The 18795-nt window shown below is 40.2% G+C and overlaps 1 protein-coding gene across 1 annotated transcript in view; it reads left to right on the forward strand.

Moving 5' to 3' along the window:
* csmd3b (CUB and Sushi multiple domains 3b) overlaps window positions 1-18795 on the forward strand; it is a 3002015-nt gene that overhangs the window by 2946487 nt on the left and 36733 nt on the right. Inside the window, exons 59-63 of the mRNA XM_070874966.1 lie at window positions 2178-2357; window positions 2859-3032; window positions 6615-6788; window positions 7636-7709; window positions 16830-16941. Of these exons, the coding sequence (XP_070731067.1) occupies window positions 2178-2357; window positions 2859-3032; window positions 6615-6788; window positions 7636-7709; window positions 16830-16941 (714 nt within the window). The remainder of the gene's footprint in view (window positions 1-2177; window positions 2358-2858; window positions 3033-6614; window positions 6789-7635; window positions 7710-16829; window positions 16942-18795) is intronic.

Genomic DNA, 18795 nt, shown 5'->3' on the forward strand with positions numbered 1-18795 from the left:
GATATAACAGGCGGTGAACAAGGCAAATGGTATGTTGGCCTTCATATCTAGGGGATTTGAGTATAGGAGCAGGAAGGTCTTACTGCAGTTGTACAGGGCCTTGGTGAAGAGAGTTGTTAACCTGTGGCATTCCCTGCCGCAGAGAGTTGTTGATGCCAGTTCATTGGATATATTCAAGAGGGAGTTAGATATGGTCCTTACGGCTAAAGAGATCAAGGGGTATGGAGAGAAAGCAGGAAAGGGGTACTGAGGGAATGATCAGCATGATCTTATTAAATGGTGGTGCAGGTTCGAAGGGCCAAATGGCCTACTCCTGCAACTATTTTCTATTCGTTGCAACAATCTAAAAATACATTGGTCCCAAGTTTCCACATGATTTGCTCCTGATTTTTAGGAGCAACTAGTGTAGAACGGAGTAACTTAGAAATCGTAATTCTCGTCATTTACTTTGCTCCAGTTCCAGTCAGTTAGAACAGTTTCACTTTGGAACAGAATTTTTTTTTCAAAAGGGGCCTGTCCGGCCACTTACGCCTGTTTTCAAAGTTTCGTCAGTGAAAACTTACTCCAAACTAACTTAGAATGGAGGAAGTGAAGATTTTTGTACGCTCAAAAAAACCTTGTCTGCACTTTAGAAAATCAGGCGTAGGTTGCAAATCAGGCGTAGGGAATGGGGGAGGGGGGGTTTGAAGGGAAGTTTACAAACATTAAACACTTCAGTTTTACAAATAAAGAGCCATCATCAATAATAAATGATAAATACATCAATAAATCAACCAATAAATCAATCAAAAAAAATTAATAAGAAATAATTTTTTTAAATCAATAAATAAAACATTTTCTACTTACCGACTGCAGCACCGGGAGCCCCCCCACCACCCCAGTGTGTCTCTGTCAGTGTTTCTATATCTCTGTCTGTCTGTGTGTGTTTCTCATTCTCTGTCTGTCAGTGTCTGTGTTTCTGACAGCGAGGGGAGGGGAAGGAGGGGGGTAGAGGGAGAGAGGGGGGGAGCAGAGGGAGGGATGGGGGAGAAGGGGTCGAAGGGGAGGGGGTGGAGAAGGGGATAAAGGGGAGAAGAGGAGAAGAGGGAGAAAGGAGATTGGGGGGGGAAGGAGATGGGGAGGGGGAAAGGAGATGGGGGGGGAGGAAGGAGAAGCGGGGGGGGGGAAGGAGAAGGGGGAGGGAGGCTGAATGGGCCGGGCCCGAGACTTCGGGCAAGGCCCGTCCCCAGCACCAGATTTACAGGTAGGTGACGTTGGGTCGGGTCGGGGGGATGGTGGGAGGTCAATCGGTTCGGTTTGGGTCGGGGAGAGGGAGGTCAGGTCGGATCCAGTCCGGGGGGGGAGGGGGGGGGGGAAGCGGGAGACGGGTCGGGTCCGGTCCGGGGGCGGGGGGGGGGAAAGCGGGAATCGGGTTGGGTCCGGTCTGGAGGCGGGGGGCGGGAAGTGGGAGTCGAGTCGGGTCGGGAGGAAGCAGGAGCTGGCCGTGGAAGGAGCCTTATTCACGCAGCCCCAGTGAGGCCATTCGGCCAGGGCTAGGGGCTGCATGCTTCGGGCCCCTCCCACACAGTTTTGGGCGCCTGGAGCTACTGCACTTGCGTGCCCACTGTAGCGCACATGTGCAGAGGTCCTGGCACTGTTTTCAGCGCAGGGACCTGGCTCCGCCCCCTACAGCTCCTGCTGCGCCGCGCCGAGAACCAGAGGACCTGCAGGAAGGTGGAGAATCTGGAGGGTTTTTTTAGGCGCACTTTGTGGCGCGGAAAACAGGTGTCCAGGTCGGGACTGCGCCGTTCTAGGCGCAGCTCGAAACTGGGGCGCAAGTCACAGCTGACATTTTTCTATTCAATGGATACGTATTTATTTTGCCAACATTTTATTGTAATTTACAATAAAACTGAAAGCTAAATTCATTTTTACATAAGGCTAGCTGAGCTTTTCAGAAGTATATCAAATGTCAATAAATGTGCCTAATTGTTTTATTATAATCAGTTTAAAAGTTTGTATTGAGCCTTCACAAATCTAAATGAGATTCCCTCAGTTTATTTTTGCTGTCTTTTTTCTAATTAAGTGCACAATTCTCCTTAGTGGAGACAAATGGTGTCATAAATAACGGATTGGTATTTGTTTTAGTATTTCAATTCTCTTCCTTTCACACCACATGTAAATCTGGTCTTTCATAGTAATCACCTGTGGAGATCCTGGGGTATCGGCGAATGGGATGAGACTGGGCGATGATTTTACAGTTGGACAAAATGTCACGTATATGTGCCAGCCAGGGTACACAATGGGCTCCAAGGGCTCTAGGGTTCATTCCTGCAATAGCAATGGCACATGGAGTGACACAATGCCATTATGTAAAGGTAATAATATTATTCCAGAGGCAGCAATTATTTGGTTGAATCAATATTGAGGTTTAGATGTAACTGCATTAGCTATTTTTAATATGATTTGTTAACACACTGCAATTGTTAAACATAATGAACTCTAATGATGAAATGACGAAAGTATATATGTAAATTTCCACAATAGGTAGATATATATTATGTTGAAGTATTGTGAACTGACAATGAATCAATCTCAACAATAATATCATTTAGATAGGCATTACAGTCATGAAAAGCAAAATAATTGAGATATCAAATAACCAGAATAAGTGTTCTGCTATCTTATCCACAATGTTAGCTACCTGTGGCATGTTTGTAACTTGATATATTTGAGTGCTCATGAGATGCATTTCCAAATACAATATTTACATGAAGATATTTAGTTCCATTGGCAAGATAAAGCCAATGTCGATTTTATATGAAGTGATACATTTGAAGAACTTAACATGTGCCTAATGCAATTCAATGTCATTGCAGCTGTGGCATGTTTAGCTCCACCACAGATTTCAAATGGGAAAATGGAAGGAACAAACTTTGATTGGGGATCACGCATCAGCTATAGCTGTTCTCCGGGATATGAGTTATCCTTTCCCGCAATTCTCAGTTGTGTGGGAAATGGAACATGGATGGGAGAAGTGCCTCAGTGTTTGCGTAAGTAGACAATGAGGTTATCGGGAGGATAATGAAGGTTGCACACAATAGTCTGTTCGTGTATTTATTGATCACATATTACATTCCAATTTATGGTTATTGAAGTATCAAAGAAAATCAAGGCGATGATAGTGAAAAATGCACTAACTGCTTAGTACCAATCATTTTCTCCAGTAGTTTGGTGAGGTATTTCTCTCTCTCTCTCGCTCATATGTTTATATAGATTTATATATTTATATAGATTTATATATATATATATATATATATATATATTCAATATGAATTGATTGTTTAGACTAAGCAAAGTATTTGTCCATATGCTGCCATTCTAATGATGATATAAATTCTTTGAGGCAGCAGCTTGCATTACAGGACTTGCAGCATCAATTTTCTTCAATGCATAGTCCAGTTTTGTGGAAATGCTCAGGACCTTTTTTATGATGTGAATTCTTACATTGAACTACATTGTTCTATTTTTTAGGAACCATTCCAAATATATGTTCAGTTAAAAATTGATATTTATGTGTAATTAAACATTTTGTCTGCTAGATTAGTATAGATCTTATTCCAAATAAGCCTATTTAATGATTAAGAGATAATGTCTTTGCTTCAAAATGTAATTTACATGATAATCAGGCATGACACTTTTAGTTAAAAGTATAATGAGACATCACATGATACATTACTCTTTTTGTAATATTTATCCTAGTCAGAATGTTGCTTCATTTATAAGAAAATGATTGCTTGGGGGATTGCGACCACCGAATGATAAAGTTTAAGATGCGCAGGGAATCATAAATCGCTAAGACCAGGAACCAGGTCTGTCAATTTAAAAGTGATAAATTCAGTGAAATGAGGGAACAACAAAAGCAAATAGATTTGCGGGGGGCGGGGGGGTGGTGGTGGGGGAAGTTATTCAACAACACTTCAGCAGACAACAAATAGAATACCTTTAAACCTGAATATCCAAGATAAATAAAGTGCCAAAACCAAACTCAGACTAAACAGGCTTGACTCAAAATCAATTAATGAACAAATTAAAAGTGACAAAGAGGAAAAACAGCCTGTCCACATTCTGCAGGATGAAAGGAGAATGGCCTCAATGGGATGAAAACAAGAAAAATGCAGAAACATGTTAAAAGATTAGCACAGGGGTCATAAGAGACCTGGAAAAAAAGCATAGCAGCTGAGGTCAAACATAACAGGAAAACATTCTTCTAGTACCACAATGCCAAGAGAGCTGTTAAAGAAGAGGTAAAAGTCATAAAAGGTACAGAGTCAAAACTGAGGATGAGTACAAAATAGTAAACACTCTGAATGATGACTTCTTCCAAGTATTCGCAAGATAAGACATGTCCTCCCAAATAAAGATATGTGAAGTAAAACCAGTGACCTCATTATAAAAAAGATGGAATTCCCAAATTGATTAAATGGGTTTAGAACAAATAAATCCCATGGGGTAGATGATAATGATTCAATAGGCCTGAAAGAGACTCGGGAGGAGATTTGGAAGGCAATCAATAATTGGAAGAGAATGGACATTGGTGTAGTACTAGTAGATAGAAAACAGGTTAATGTGGTGCCAATATTCTAAAAGAATGGGAAAACAATCACACAGACACAGGCAAATCCATTAGTCTGACTTCCATTTCATGCAAAATAATAGAATTGATTATCATGAGTGAATGTAGTGATCAGCAGAAGAATCAGCTCAGAAATAACAGAATGCGATAGACATGATATGTATTGGGCAGAATCATGTCAGTTGAAATTTAATGCAGATAAATGTAAACATCTACACATAGGAAGGAGAAATAGACATGTGTATTCCATGAATGATGCTGTGGATGAAGCTAAAATTTTGGTAGGCTTGACACTGAACATGTCCAGCCAATACGGGGCAGCAGTCAAGAAAACCAATCTAATGTTGAATTACATAACTGAAACAGTAGAATAGCAGTCAAAGGAAGTAGTGACCAAACTTTATTATGCTCTGGTTAGACCTCCCTTTGAACACTGTCTAGTTCAGATCATCAAGAAACAAAAGAATTGTCGAGGTGCTGGAAGTAGTGTGGAGAACGGCAATGAAGCTGATTCCTACAGCTGGATTTTTACTTGGATTCAGGGAGGGAGCGGGTGATCTGGATTGAGGTCAGGAAACCCAGAAGAAAGACTGAAGAAACTTGGATTTTTCAGATTTATTAAACTACAAGAATAAAACCAGGAAGTTTAGGTTCAAGCTCGTAAAAGGTCATTTTAGGCCTGATATTAGAAATTCTTCTAACTACAAAGGATCATCAACAAATAGACTTCCAGGAAGAGTAGTGGTGATAAAAATCCTGGTATTCTTTAAAATAAACATTTGATTGCCACAATAGGTAGAATGTTAGGATCTATCTGAATGGATAAATTCAGACGGGCTAAATGTCTGTGCTCATCTGTAATTATGCTGTGAACTTGTTATATTTTAAAATCTGCAATAAATAATGAAATCTATAGGGCCAAACCTTGCTGGAACAGGACATCTCACAGCATCTGCTGGTAGTTAGTACCCTGCATCCTTCAGTTTGAAAATATTTTCTGCCGCATCTAGCTGGAAGCGTGAGCTGATAACGGCACGGCAAGGGCAATGGGGCATCTGGAACCTTAGTGAACAACGGACCAACAGTCTATCACTTTAACCAATGAGACTGAAGGATTGAGAAAGAAACAGAATGATGGAGAAGGAGGGTGAATTTGTTTCAAATCATTTACAGAAAGCAAAATAAAGAGCGAAAGAGAGAGAAAAAAGAGATAGAAAGGAAAAGTAAAAAATTGAACGTGATTTAAAAAAAATCTCTAATAATTTACTATATACAGGAATGAGAATCAACAGTTTAAATTGTTCCCTTTCTGGGCCAGAGAGATTGATTGGCATTGCATTAACAATTATCGCATCATAAAAAAGGTACTTGCGCTGTTAAGTTGCCGCCCTACCTTTCTGCGGTAAGTTTAATGGGCAATGAGTGTGCAAATTTAGCAAGTTCTTAAAAATAGCAGGGTGACTATGGGAGAGATGCCATTTGGGCAAAGCAAGTGGCGGAGCAGAGTAAATCTAATAGCAAGTTCTGGGGATTTGCAACTCAGATCATAGTTCTCAATACTCTGAGCTTGTTAGCCAAATTGTGCATTAATAATGGCATTTGTTGTTAACACACTGTTATTTTTGCACCAAGATTTGGCCCATAATCTTCACAGACATGTTTTGGTTCTTCAAGTTATTTTCATAGTACTGAAAGTAATGAAGCATCCTATTAATATTTTACATTAGAGTTATTGGCTCTGATCAAACTGACTTGAACAAACTGTTGATGTATGAAAAATCAAGTACAGATGGGGGAATTCAAATAGATTTTACTGAATTTGAATAGAACAAGCACTTTGGCATTGTTTGAACTTGGATCAACCTCAAAATTTCAAACAAAAAGATGTCCATCTCCAAAGTATTCACTGGGGAAAATTGAATCTGTCAAAATGCTGTCACTCTTAATAAAGTCAACTTTTAATTAACGGATAATCTTTTACTCCTTGTGCTTTTCATAGCAAAATTTTGTGGGGATCCTGGGGTGCCAGCGCAAGGAAGAAGAGAGGGAAAGAGCTTCATCTACCAATCAGAGGTTTCATTTAGCTGCAACTCCCCTTTGATCCTGGTGGGTTCAGGCACCAGGTTCTGCCAGGCTGATGGGACTTGGAGTGGCTCACAACCTCGCTGCATAGGTACTGAGAAAAACAAGTTCACACTATACTTCAGCTTTGATTAATTCATTACAAATCTAAATATAAATGTTACATTTCAATCAGAATTATACTTAAATCATTTTTTTGTCATGGATGTAAATTGGGATGCAACATTGAAGGTTTGTACATAGATTAAATGGAGTATAAATTCATCTGGGGCTGTTTTTTGGCCGTAAAACAGGGGCACTGTTGACATATTTAGCAGTGGAATGGTCCACACCCAATCTGAGCATGTGTTCGGGCCACTGCTAAATTTGTTGGCTCATTTTTCTTGGTCTGGGCGGCATATGTTGATTGGGGCCAAAGTCCTGTTGAAGGACCTCTCTGGAAAATTTGCTCACAATGAGCAGAACAGGTGCCTGGCCTGCCTCACTCAGAATTCTTCAATGGCCGCCAACAGATGGTATTGAGGCCCATCGCCCAATTTTGGGCTGACCTCTGGCCTCCCGGTTGTGAAAAGCTCTGTGGGTTGGGCTGCCCTATCAACTGAACAAGGGTGCATGAAGATCGTTGCTCCCAATAGCCTACTGAGCTATTAAGACCAGGATGATCGGATATCAATGGCTGGCCTATGCTGAGTGAGTCATATTTAGCACTACACCACTCAGGCAGTCCTACAATTAAATTCAACATGTCAGTTGTGGGATGTTTCCAGGGCCTGACAAACTGTACCACATCACAAATCACTGCCTTTAGAAAATGAGAGAAGTAGTGCATGAGAAAAAGGTAAAATTGACAAAATTTTAAGTGCATTGCACATTGCAGTGAAAAGTTTGATTTTGAAAATTAAAATAGGAACATGAAATAATAATTTTCTTTCATTTAGAACCTTCACACACAACATGTGAAAATCCAGGAACACCACTGCATGGAACACAAAATAATACATTTGGTTATATGGTGAGTAATGTATTTTTGAAATTCTTTTCTTCACTAATTTTATTATAAAAGTAAATGCAACTAAAGAGTGCTATTTCTCTAGTCTTTACCCACATCTACATTTTTATCAAACATTGTGACAATAATTTCAGCACTGTTGTGATTTAACACAATACTTGGTTATCATCATCATAGGCAGTCCCTCAAAATCGAGAAAAACCTGTTTCAACTCTAAAAGTAGGATTTCGGTTCTATTTTTTATTTAGTGGCTGTGCTTGAGTCTTTTAATTGCGGGGGGGGAAATGGAGGAGAGTTTTTTTTTGGGGGGGGGGGGGAAAGAGTGCATGTGGGGTAAGAGAAAGACTGTATTGGTTGGGGGGGAGGAGGAGAGTTTTGGCGGGGGAGAAAGAGGCTTTTGGGGGGGGGGGGAGAGAGAAAGAGTGTTTTGTATACCAGCATCTCTCTCTCTCTCTCTGGCTACCCTCTCCCCACTCCACCTCCCCTGCTCCCCGTGACATCGCGGCCAGCAGCTCGCATTTCTCTGGTAGGATTTACTTCATTCTTATTTGTATTTTAATTGTTTGAGCTTTTCCTTGCAATGTTTGGTTCTTGGTTGTTGAGGTCCTCTCCAGTTCTCTTCCCTCCACATCCCTGCCCTAATGTCTGCCGAATGTGCACTGCTTTTTCTTCACTGCCCGCAAGGTTTTTCAGAGCAGACCACATACGCTGACCTAAGTCGCTTTGGAGTAAGTTTTTGCTAGCCAAAGTGACAGAAATGGCCAAAACTGGCGTAAGTGTCTGGGAACGCCCCCTTTTGAAAAAAAAAACTGACCTAAAAAAAAATCGTACCTAACTGACTTCTACTCTGGAGCAAATAATTTGGGGAAAATGGCATTTTTAAACTTACACCAGAAAAAACAACTTACACCACAAAAAAATTGATACAAGTCAAGGCCAAAATTTGGCCCATTATCACTCCATTTTAAGTAAATTTCTCCTCTTCCCTCAGTTGTATCTCCTTGTATTAACTATGGCTTAGAAGGTAGGTGAGGCAGGTAGTTCGTAAATCGCTACTGATGTCCGAGTTAAAATAGCCTGATGAAAATAAACTGATGATGTCAGGCGTGTTTGACACTCAATCCACCAACCACTCATTCACCCACCTGAAATCTGCTGCCAATTAAAATTCGTCTACCCAATGTGTTAATTTTTAGGTAATGCTGTGCATTCAATTATTTTTATACTGTAGTGATAGCTTCATAACAATAAGCTAATTCATCATGATTGTATAGGCTTCTTGCTGTCAGTGTGTGAATTGAAACCAAACAGAATATTTGGACTGGGCTACAGACATTTTTATGAACCTATGAGTCACCTATTGCTAATAGTCAATACTTTGTAACAAAAAATTAATTAAAAGTGGTATTGCATATCAGAACTTGCTCTGCCAAACAAATTACAATTATTATAGGTCGTCAAGTATGTTATACTATTATAAAAAATATATTGTAATGTGAAACTTGGAATGTGTTTGGAAATGCTGCTAAAATGTTTAAAGAATCCTATATCCAAGTTGGTCTGAGCTGCTATTCCTGGATGAATCCCTTTGATTGTAATTGGAAGAAAAATCAAAAAAATTAATTCCATCAAAAGGAATTACTTTATCTGCATTGGATGCAGCAAAAATCAGAGTATTACAGGAAGGGCATGCTACTTTAAGCAGTGTCCTTTAAAACCCATCAAATGTTTTATGTTCATCATTAATTCTTAAAGGGACAATAACCTTTCCAATTAGCTTATTTCAATTAACCGGCTCTAAGTGTTTTGATTTGGCTGAGTTAGAAGCTCAAAGAAATGACTCAACTGATCAGTGCTCAGCCTGCCACCATGTTAAAGATAATGTAGTCATATATTACAGTGCATTGCAATTTTATTATAGTGCTGGATTTAGAATCTATGGTTAGAGATTCTACTCAAGTGCTTAAAGAATAATTTGTCCGGGTGATTTGCGCCACTCTTCACTCTTGGATAAGTGCAATGCACAGCCGTGGATTGCAATCATTTGGAAATTTCACTGTACATCAGCAACTTTTAAGATTAATTTTGTGACGAGGATTAAGGCATTTTCTGGGAAATCAAGGAATTACACGAAAGGACAATCTACAAGAATGAATACTGCTTCATTTCAACCATTATTTTTCCTGAATGTGAAAAATCAACATTTATTGGTCATAGTTAATATTTTAAAAAAGGCTATCCTTCAACATATTTATATGTTCCTATATTTAGAGATCATGCATCACTTCAGTCAGATGTCTGGTTTCTGTATTTTTTTCACATAAGCACTTTTTATATACAACCACTTTGCCCTGTCTCTAAAATGTCTTATGCACACTCAAGTATTGCAGATATTTTTCAATGTTAAATAGCGCACATTAAGTGTGTGATTAGCTTTTGGACTGTTTTTGCCTTCTATTCTGCAATTGCTGGATAATGATGGAAAATGGTTCCATGGGAGTCAGCTGCTCTCTCGTACCGTGCCCATTTTTCATAGGTGAGATTTGATGGTGAATGCTGGCAGGCCATTCAGTCATGGCAGGCAGCATAACCTGGTTCAATCGTGCCCTCAGCCAACAGGATAGCAATCATGAACAGGAATCTCGACTGTGTTTTGTGCAGGGTATTATTCAAAATCAATTGTAAATTGGTCCAATTTGCTATTTAAACTGGTGCAAATTGCAGGTAAAAAATTACAAGAATATCACATGAGGAAGACGTATAAATTGCTGGAAAGATCATTGTGCCTGGAACCCAGTATTCTAACATTGAAAAAGTTAGACCATAAACAGAAAACATTTTAGGAAATCCTCAGATTTAAACACTTCAGGAAACTAGGCTGTTCTGGCTTTTTATTTCCTTCTGCAAATGCTACAGAGGGAAGTCAACAGGGCTCCACCATTATCCTTTTTCAGTATTCACTGAGTTCATCACAAAAGAATGCAAATCTCGTTCATCTGATTTTTTTCCCCCCAGTGGAATAAAGGATTATCAGGGGTTACTGCATTGATGTCATCATCATCATCATCATCATAGGCGGTCCCTCGAACGAGGATGACTTGCTTCCATGAGGATGGCATGAGAAAGAATATGAAAGTACACAAATGATATCTTCAATCATTAATGAGTTGTATCAACAATTTAAATTCAACTTTTACAAAGTGCAGTTAGCAAGTTTTCATTTTGTATATAAAATGTTATAGTTCTTGGTTCTTTTTGCTCCCATTTATTTGGTCTTTTGTCAAATATAGTGATGTCAAAGGCAAAACTGAAAGCAGTTAAAGGAAAGCTATTCCTCTTGGCAACCAGTAAACCAGACTTTTAATTGCTTGGTATGTTTCACATTCGTAATCGTAATTGGCAGATTCAAATATTCCAGCAATCACCCAACAGCATTCTCATTCTCTTCATCCCAGAAAATCATCCACAAGGGTAGCAAGGAGAGCGCAGGAAGTCTACGTGACATGCAAGCAGCAGGGACCAGGTTTACAAAGAGTGAAAAAAAATGATGTAAACAACCAATACCTAAAATACCAATAACAGTGAAGGCATAATTTGAGCTATTTATCAAACTTTTTCATATTTTAATCAGGGCCAATCTTTTCAGTGGCTTTATCCTCAGGTACTTGTTTGAAAAATACCAGCCTATATTCAAAATTATGAGGTTGTTTGATAGTGTACATAGGGCAAAACTATTTTTACTGGCAGGAGGGACGGTAACCAAAGGGGACAGATTTAGGATAATTGGTAAAAGAACCAAAGGTGAGATGAAAATACAATTTTTTACACAATGAGTTGTTAAGATCTGGAATGCATTGTCTGAAAGTGTGATGGAGGCAGATTCAATAGCAACTTTCAAAAGGGAATTGCATAAATACTTGAAAATGAAATATTTGCAGGGTTATAGGTAAAGTGCAGAAAAGGGGGAATAATTGGATAGCTCCTTCAAAGAGGCAGCACAAGCATGATGTGCTGAATGGCCTCCTTCTCTGCTCTACGGTTCTATGATATTCAGTTTGAAAAGGGATTTTCAGTTGTAGCCACCATTTATTTTCAGTTTATGAATTGATGGCATGGACACATTCCTTCCACCCCGAGCAGCAAACAGCAAGAGAGGTGAGGCTTAGATACAGAACACCCTGAAATACAAAGAAGATGACCGCCACATTTCAGAGACTGGCTATCCCACTGGAAATGACAGCAGTATATTTGTTAGATAGGTACAGAGAGTAAGGCTTATCCTCCAATATTACCATCTTAGATTGGCCATCTCAACACCTGACATTGATAAAACAGGTACTGAAAAGACATTTTGGTAATTCTACTCATCTGCTTCCAGTCACCTCCTCCATGCTTTCACTGGTAAGGAATTATTGCTATCTGAAACACAATCATTTTATGTAACATCCACTAATAGAAACCAGAAACACACACTACAAGATCCAATGCTAATTGTCAAGAGAACCCTCCAACCTTAAATGTTGAGGTACAATGTTTTATTTGTGCTTTTATTAATTGGGTTTTACCACTCTGAATCTTATTATTTTTAAATCTTTCCTGGTGAATCTGCAAGCAGCAACAGTTACTAGCATTTAGAAAGCACCATTAACATAGTAAAATATTTCAAGGAGCTTCACAGGACCGATTATCGAAAGCCTCCCCTTCCTCTCTCGAACAAGCGTTGGCATCACTGAGTTGTGATTGTGCTTGGAAACCTGGCCCAGTGCCTATTTTATCAATATCTTATTAATTTGACGCTCACCTAGACTACATAGTGGGTTCTTCTGTTCATGCTGTTTCCCATTAATATAACTAGATTCTTAATTAGTACAGGGAGTTGAGACTGATTTTCCTTGTACTTAAGGTTAAAGTTTTAGAAACCATAGTTAAATCATCCAGCTAGCTGCTTTTCCCTTGGAATTGATGAGTGGAGAGATAAGAATATAGAATTCTCTCACTACAAGAGTAAATGGCTGTGAAGGATTTAAACCTAATCCCTTTCATTCATAAGCAAGAGAGAGTTTTTTCTCCAAGAATGTTCACAATATTCCACTTTTCTCTGGTTCCAAAATATATCTTTGTGAAAAAAGGTGTCTTTTGGAAGAATCAATTGTCATTCCTCATCTATTTTGCTCAGTACCTATCTAACAAATATACTGCTGCCATTTCCAGTGGGATAGCCAGTCGCCGAAATGTATATATGTTTACAGTTCAGTTTATTATTTATTTTTTGCTGTGAAGTGACCACTCTGTTAAGTTACTTTTTAAATCTCAGTTGAACTCCTTGTATTGTCTATGGCTGAGGAGGTAGGTGAGGCAGATAGTTAGTAAAGTGCTGCTTATTTCAGTCATCGTGAGATTGGCCCAAGGACTTCTTCAGTCCATTGTTATAATATTTTTTCTCAGCCTTTTCATTGTCCATATTTGCTTTTGCTCAAGGGCATTGGGCCCGAATTTGATGAAGGCCTCCGCCCGCCCAAGTGCCACCCAAAGGACCGCAGATGGCTGCCGTGGTCCCTGACAGTTCTTTGGGTGGGGTTTTCATCACCCAGATCCCTTGAAGATGGGCGGGCGGCAAATTTGTGATGTACGCCGCCAATCTGGGTGGCAGCCGGTGGGAGCTCTCATTCTCGGCGGCAAAGGCGCCTGCCGCCCGAGTGCCGGCGAGGGTGGAGTCAGGCCCACGGAGGGTCGAAGACCTGAAAATTAAAATCATCGGAAAATAAAAATCCATCGGAAGACCTTCAGGGGACACCATTGAGGTAAGTCGCTGCGGGGAAAAAAAAAATTAAAAAGTTCACTAACCTTTTTTTCAGGATCCTCCTACCTACCATCTGGGACAGACCAGCCTCCAGCCAGCGGTCCACCCCTGTTCTGGCATCGACTCCCGCCTGCACCAATCTGGCAGCTCGGTGGGCGGGGGGTCACTTACGCCACTTGGCCGTCTGCTGACATCAGCGGGCGGTTCCCGGCGGCGTTCCCCTCCCACCCGCTCCAGCCCACCTTGAAAGTGGCACTGGGCGGATCTTCATGAGGAATGTCGACGGCAGTCGGCGACAGTGGACGGTAAGGTGATCAAATTTGGGCCCATTAACTCCTAGTTGGGGTACAGTTCCTCTGTGACCTCTGTTAAATGGCAATTACTAATATGCAAGTCACAACAGTGAATGGCAGCAGGTTATTCAATCCTAGTCCATCACAGCAGAGTTTAATCCTGACCTCTCCTCCTGTCCACATATACACACTTCCAATAGAGGGAACTTCCAAAATGTTAAAGTCATGTTCTTTTTTCAGCATACCATCTTTTGGTAGGGAGACAGATCCCAGGCCCCTGCCAATCACTTTGGAGTGCCATGCTTTGAATCCAATGTTTCCTTACCCAAGTCCTGTAATTGTCTCAGACAGGCTGCTTGGGTTTTGGAACTCTTTATATCAGTTTTCAAACACGTCAACCAGTAGTGAATCTCTTTTAAAGAAAGATCTTTAAATCATTCGAACTGTAACCATTTCCAGAAGGAAAGTAAATCATGTTATCTTACAGCGCTTGCCTCAAATGTGGTTTTCCCAGGACACAACTTAAATTTTGAAAATTAACATTGTTGTATTAGAATTGATATTGTGCTGGAATATTAGTACCTTCACTGTAACCTTTGTGCTCCAGACCACCTTCAATTTTCACATAACAATGCCATCTCTGGTGTTCCTATTATTGTGAAGAGATGGCGATGGAGGACACCGAAAAGTATTAATTTATCACATAATTAGTGTAAAACACACTTTCAATTCAATGTAAGCTTGCTTACCATTGTGTTATGTTTAATATATTTTTTTTCCTGAGCACAGCAGCTATTTTATTTCAACTAGGAATGTTTAAAAATCTTATAACTTCAGGTCTCCCTGTGCTAAGCACCATTCCCCAGGTGCATGAGGTGGCAGATGATCTGCTCCTTGCTGTCTGTGATCACTGGTGATTCTTTGTTTGATTTTTCCTCCTATTCTGTCCAGACTTGCAAGTCTCTGATGGTTAAAAAAAAATTGTAGTCCATCTCTGATCATAGCAATGTGGAGTGGTGACACACATATCTAACCAGACAGCCACCCAGCTTCATCTACGTTTGTTCCAAATGGAGAAGCATTTCTGTTTTGTAATATGGTAAATATATCGGCATGGATGTTGCCTTTGGTCAGTTTATTTTAATATATGAGATGGGGGAGAGAATTCAGCAATGTGCTTCACAGAGCCACCTAGCGAACAGAGCTTGCAACAGGGTGCATAAGCTCCTCACTCTTGTTGGGAGATGAGGGGGCAGGGGAGAGGGGTTTAAGAACTTGTTGGTTACTGTCAGCCTGCTTTCCTTGGGTGGCAGAGAATGTATATTAGTGGTATACAAAAAGTCATAGTGGTTAAGTTACTGGACGAGCAATCCAGAGACCTCGACTAATGATCCAGTAGACGTGAGTTCAAATCCCACCATGGCAGCTGGGGAATTTAAATTCAGTTAATTAAATAAATGTGGAATAAAAAGCTAGTATTAGTAATGATGATCATGAAACTACCAGATTGTCATAAAAACCCATCTGGTTTAATGTACTTTCAGGAAGGAAATTTGCCATTCTTACTCGGTCTGGCCTATATGTGACTCCAGATCCATAGCAATGCAGTTGACCCTGAAATGACCTAGCAAGCCACTCAGTTGTAACAAACCACTGCAAAGAAATATCACTGTGGGCGTACACTTCACCGGTTCAAGAGGTTGGCTCACCACCATCTTCTCAAGGGCAAACAGAGAAGGGCAATAAATACTGGCTTGCCAGCGACATCTTCATCCTATGAATAGATAATTTTAAAAACTAATTATGACAGTTGACATAGCAAAGTTGAAAGGAAAATGTTGGCATAGCTATTTACAATGGACTATGTTGACAGAATGCATGATCTATAAATCTGGTATTAGAAAGTAAGATTTGCAGACAGGAAATGCATGCCCTACATGAGATGTTTTATATATATCACCCACAAATCTATTTTTAATATAATAAATATATTACATCTGCATGCACTTCTTGTCAACTTTTTCTATTATAAATTCTTATGTCCATATTTATAACGGAAATTGCCACGTAAACTTGTCACACTGTAATTGCACCCTCCCACCAATGGTTACACTGCACCAGGACAACAGTTTTAATACTCTCTTCACTCATACAAACACTCAAAAGGGCAAACAAGAAAGGAACGGCTGCTCCGTTGAACCTCCCAAACAGTCAAGATGCAACTGAACATCAAGATTCCCAGTGTTCCCTCCCACAACTAGTCATTTAATATCCTGGGAGAGACACAAACAGACATATAGAAACATCCTAAGCAAATTCAAGCAGGGACAAATCTGGGAAATTCCTCTCCTGCTCCCGAAGACAATCAAAATTAGTTGCAGGAAATCGCAATAACTACGAGGTCCTTATCCAGTATCCCATTTACCTTTTTGTATGAAGTGATATTAGCCACATAAAGGAATTTGTCCAGTTTCTTTTTGAAGCATTGCAGCATATCAGCACTCACCACTCCAGCCAGCAACTTGTCCCAAGCATCAATGGCCCTCTGCATAAAGAGAAACCTCTTGACATCTAACCTTGCCCTTTGCTTGCATAACTTCTTCTCATAACCCCTCATTTTCCCTAACCTATCTGTACAAATAGTCTTTCCACAGACACACTTTAATTCCTTTGTCATTTTAAATACTTCAATTACATTTTCCCAAATTCTACACTTTTGGAGAGTAAAAAGCGCCAGCTGTCCAAATCTATTATGATAACCAAGAGCTTTTAAGATATGAATAATTCTAGTGACCCATCTTTGAACTGTTTCTACGGCTTCCAGATCACCCATCATGCGAGAAGACCAAAAGTGATCACAGTCTGAGATACAGCCGAACCAGAGTTTTGTACATTGTTATAGTTCTTAAATTGAAAAGGTGTAGAACAGCTTGCTGAACTGTTAAATGATGCAACTAAAAGGTGAATGATGAACTGACTCTGGTAATAAATCGGTTCAGTCATTCAGCCTGTCCTATTTCCTTCTTGTAGGTGGGAGGTGTAGTCCAGTTTCACTGCAAGAAGGGACATTTACTACAAGGATCCACCACTCGGATTTGCCTTCCTGATCTCACCTGGAGTGGAATTCAACCAGAATGCATACGTACGTAAAGTAATCCAAAAGTGTAAAAAGAAATTGAGTTTCAACAAAGTTTGGCATGTGTGATAGCTTTTGGTCATATTTTTCAATGTCTGTTACAAACCGAATTTGTTTGGTTTAGAATCTAAAAACTGCATAGCACATCATTTACAAATGATCACTACAAGTTCAGTTCTGTTGAATAAGGGAAATGTTAAGAGATCCTATTTAACCCTTATTAGATTCAAAGCTTGAAATATTCAAAATTTGAAAATCCATTCTGAATATGTCACTGATAGTGATCTTTTCATTTTAACAGTATTTAGCCTTGAGCACTTAAAGGCTTTATTCATTGTCACAATAAGCTATTATTTCTTTTCATATATCAGGTACACAATAAACCTTTGGGGCTTTCTGAAGTTAAGTAGTATAGAAATGGAACTGGGGAATTATAATAAACCTAGGATTCTTTAATCCAAAAGTGAAGAAAAGCTGTTTGTTTCTTTAGTCTTGGATTAAATAAAGAAAGCTTTGCTTCACTTTTCATTTGGGTTCAGAATTACTTCCATTCTAAAAATGTAATTATCTCACAGTATGCAAACAAATCGATGGTTAAAGATAAAACTTGCTGTAGTTACTTTAGGTGAAATAAATAGGGATTTTTACATAATGCTTATCCAGTGAACTATATCTGATGTTCAAATACTCCATGTGAGTTGACAGCGCTTATGCTGCTGGGGTTGGGGAAGATAAAGGACAAGGGACTATGTTCCCTGAGGGCGAGGGTATGGGGATGTTTGAATATTATGGGATTTTGTTTCATTATCTTTGAGGATTGGAGACTATGCAGAACTCAAGGAATGAATGGATGGTGTAGAGTCCTTAATGTGGTACGTTGGACACAATCTGCAAAAGAAATAGTCTTGATGGGTCAACTGGCCTTTCCTCGCTTGCATGAACTTAATTTATCAGTCAACAAAAACCTCCTGTATTCTATCCTTTCCATGGTAAAAATATTCATTTTATATGCTTTTTACATAGAATTACATAGAATCTTCGGCACATAAGAAGCTGTTCGGCCCAATTTGTCTTTGTCGATGATTATACTCCACACATGCCTCCTCCTACTCTAATTATCTCTTCCTACCCTGCCTCCACATCTCTCTATTCCCATTTCCCTCATATATGCATCAAGCCTCCCCTTAAATACATCAATGCTATCTGCTTCAACCACAGTTTTTTCTTTATTTTTTTATGTTATTCAGAGCCAAAGGCAATGATATTTACTGGGGCGGTTTCTGTGAGTGGGGGGGGGGGCAGAACTTCTGTTCAGGAAGCAGGGAAGTCCTGTTTCCCCAAACAGCGGCATGTTCTTTTTAATAGGTTCCCCGCCCAGAAGCCAGCATGATTGACAGCCTTGGCTCCTTGTTGGGCAGGAAATGCTCTGAAGGAGGCCGCTGTCCCAGGGGCAGGTAGAGAGCCTGCAGTTGGGCTAGTGGAAGCGGGAACGTGGGCATGGTGCGGGGTCTGAATCTTGAGGGGCTGGACTCCGATTCGTGGTGGAGTCAGATCTGGGGGCTGGATCCCCAATCCCAGGAGGGCTCCGATCCCCGATCACAGGGGGTCGGATCCAATCTCGGGGAGGGGGTCTAATGGGAGGGGTCTGATGGCTGGGCAAGTGGGGTCCGATGGCAGGCAGGGAAGAAGGTAAGCTTGATGGGCCGGAAGTAAGCACCCTTGCTCCTCCTGGCCCACAAGCACTGCTGTAAAGGCACTTACCTTTTCCACAAAGCTGTCCTCACCTCTCTTCAGCTGCCAGGTTTCCCAAGGCCCAGGAAACCTGCTTGGTCAGAGTTAAATATAGAAAATAGGTTAAAT

Source organism: Pristiophorus japonicus, chromosome 1 (assembly GCF_044704955.1).
Source record: "Pristiophorus japonicus isolate sPriJap1 chromosome 1, sPriJap1.hap1, whole genome shotgun sequence".
In the NCBI taxonomy this organism is placed as follows: domain Eukaryota; kingdom Metazoa; phylum Chordata; class Chondrichthyes; family Pristiophoridae; genus Pristiophorus; species Pristiophorus japonicus.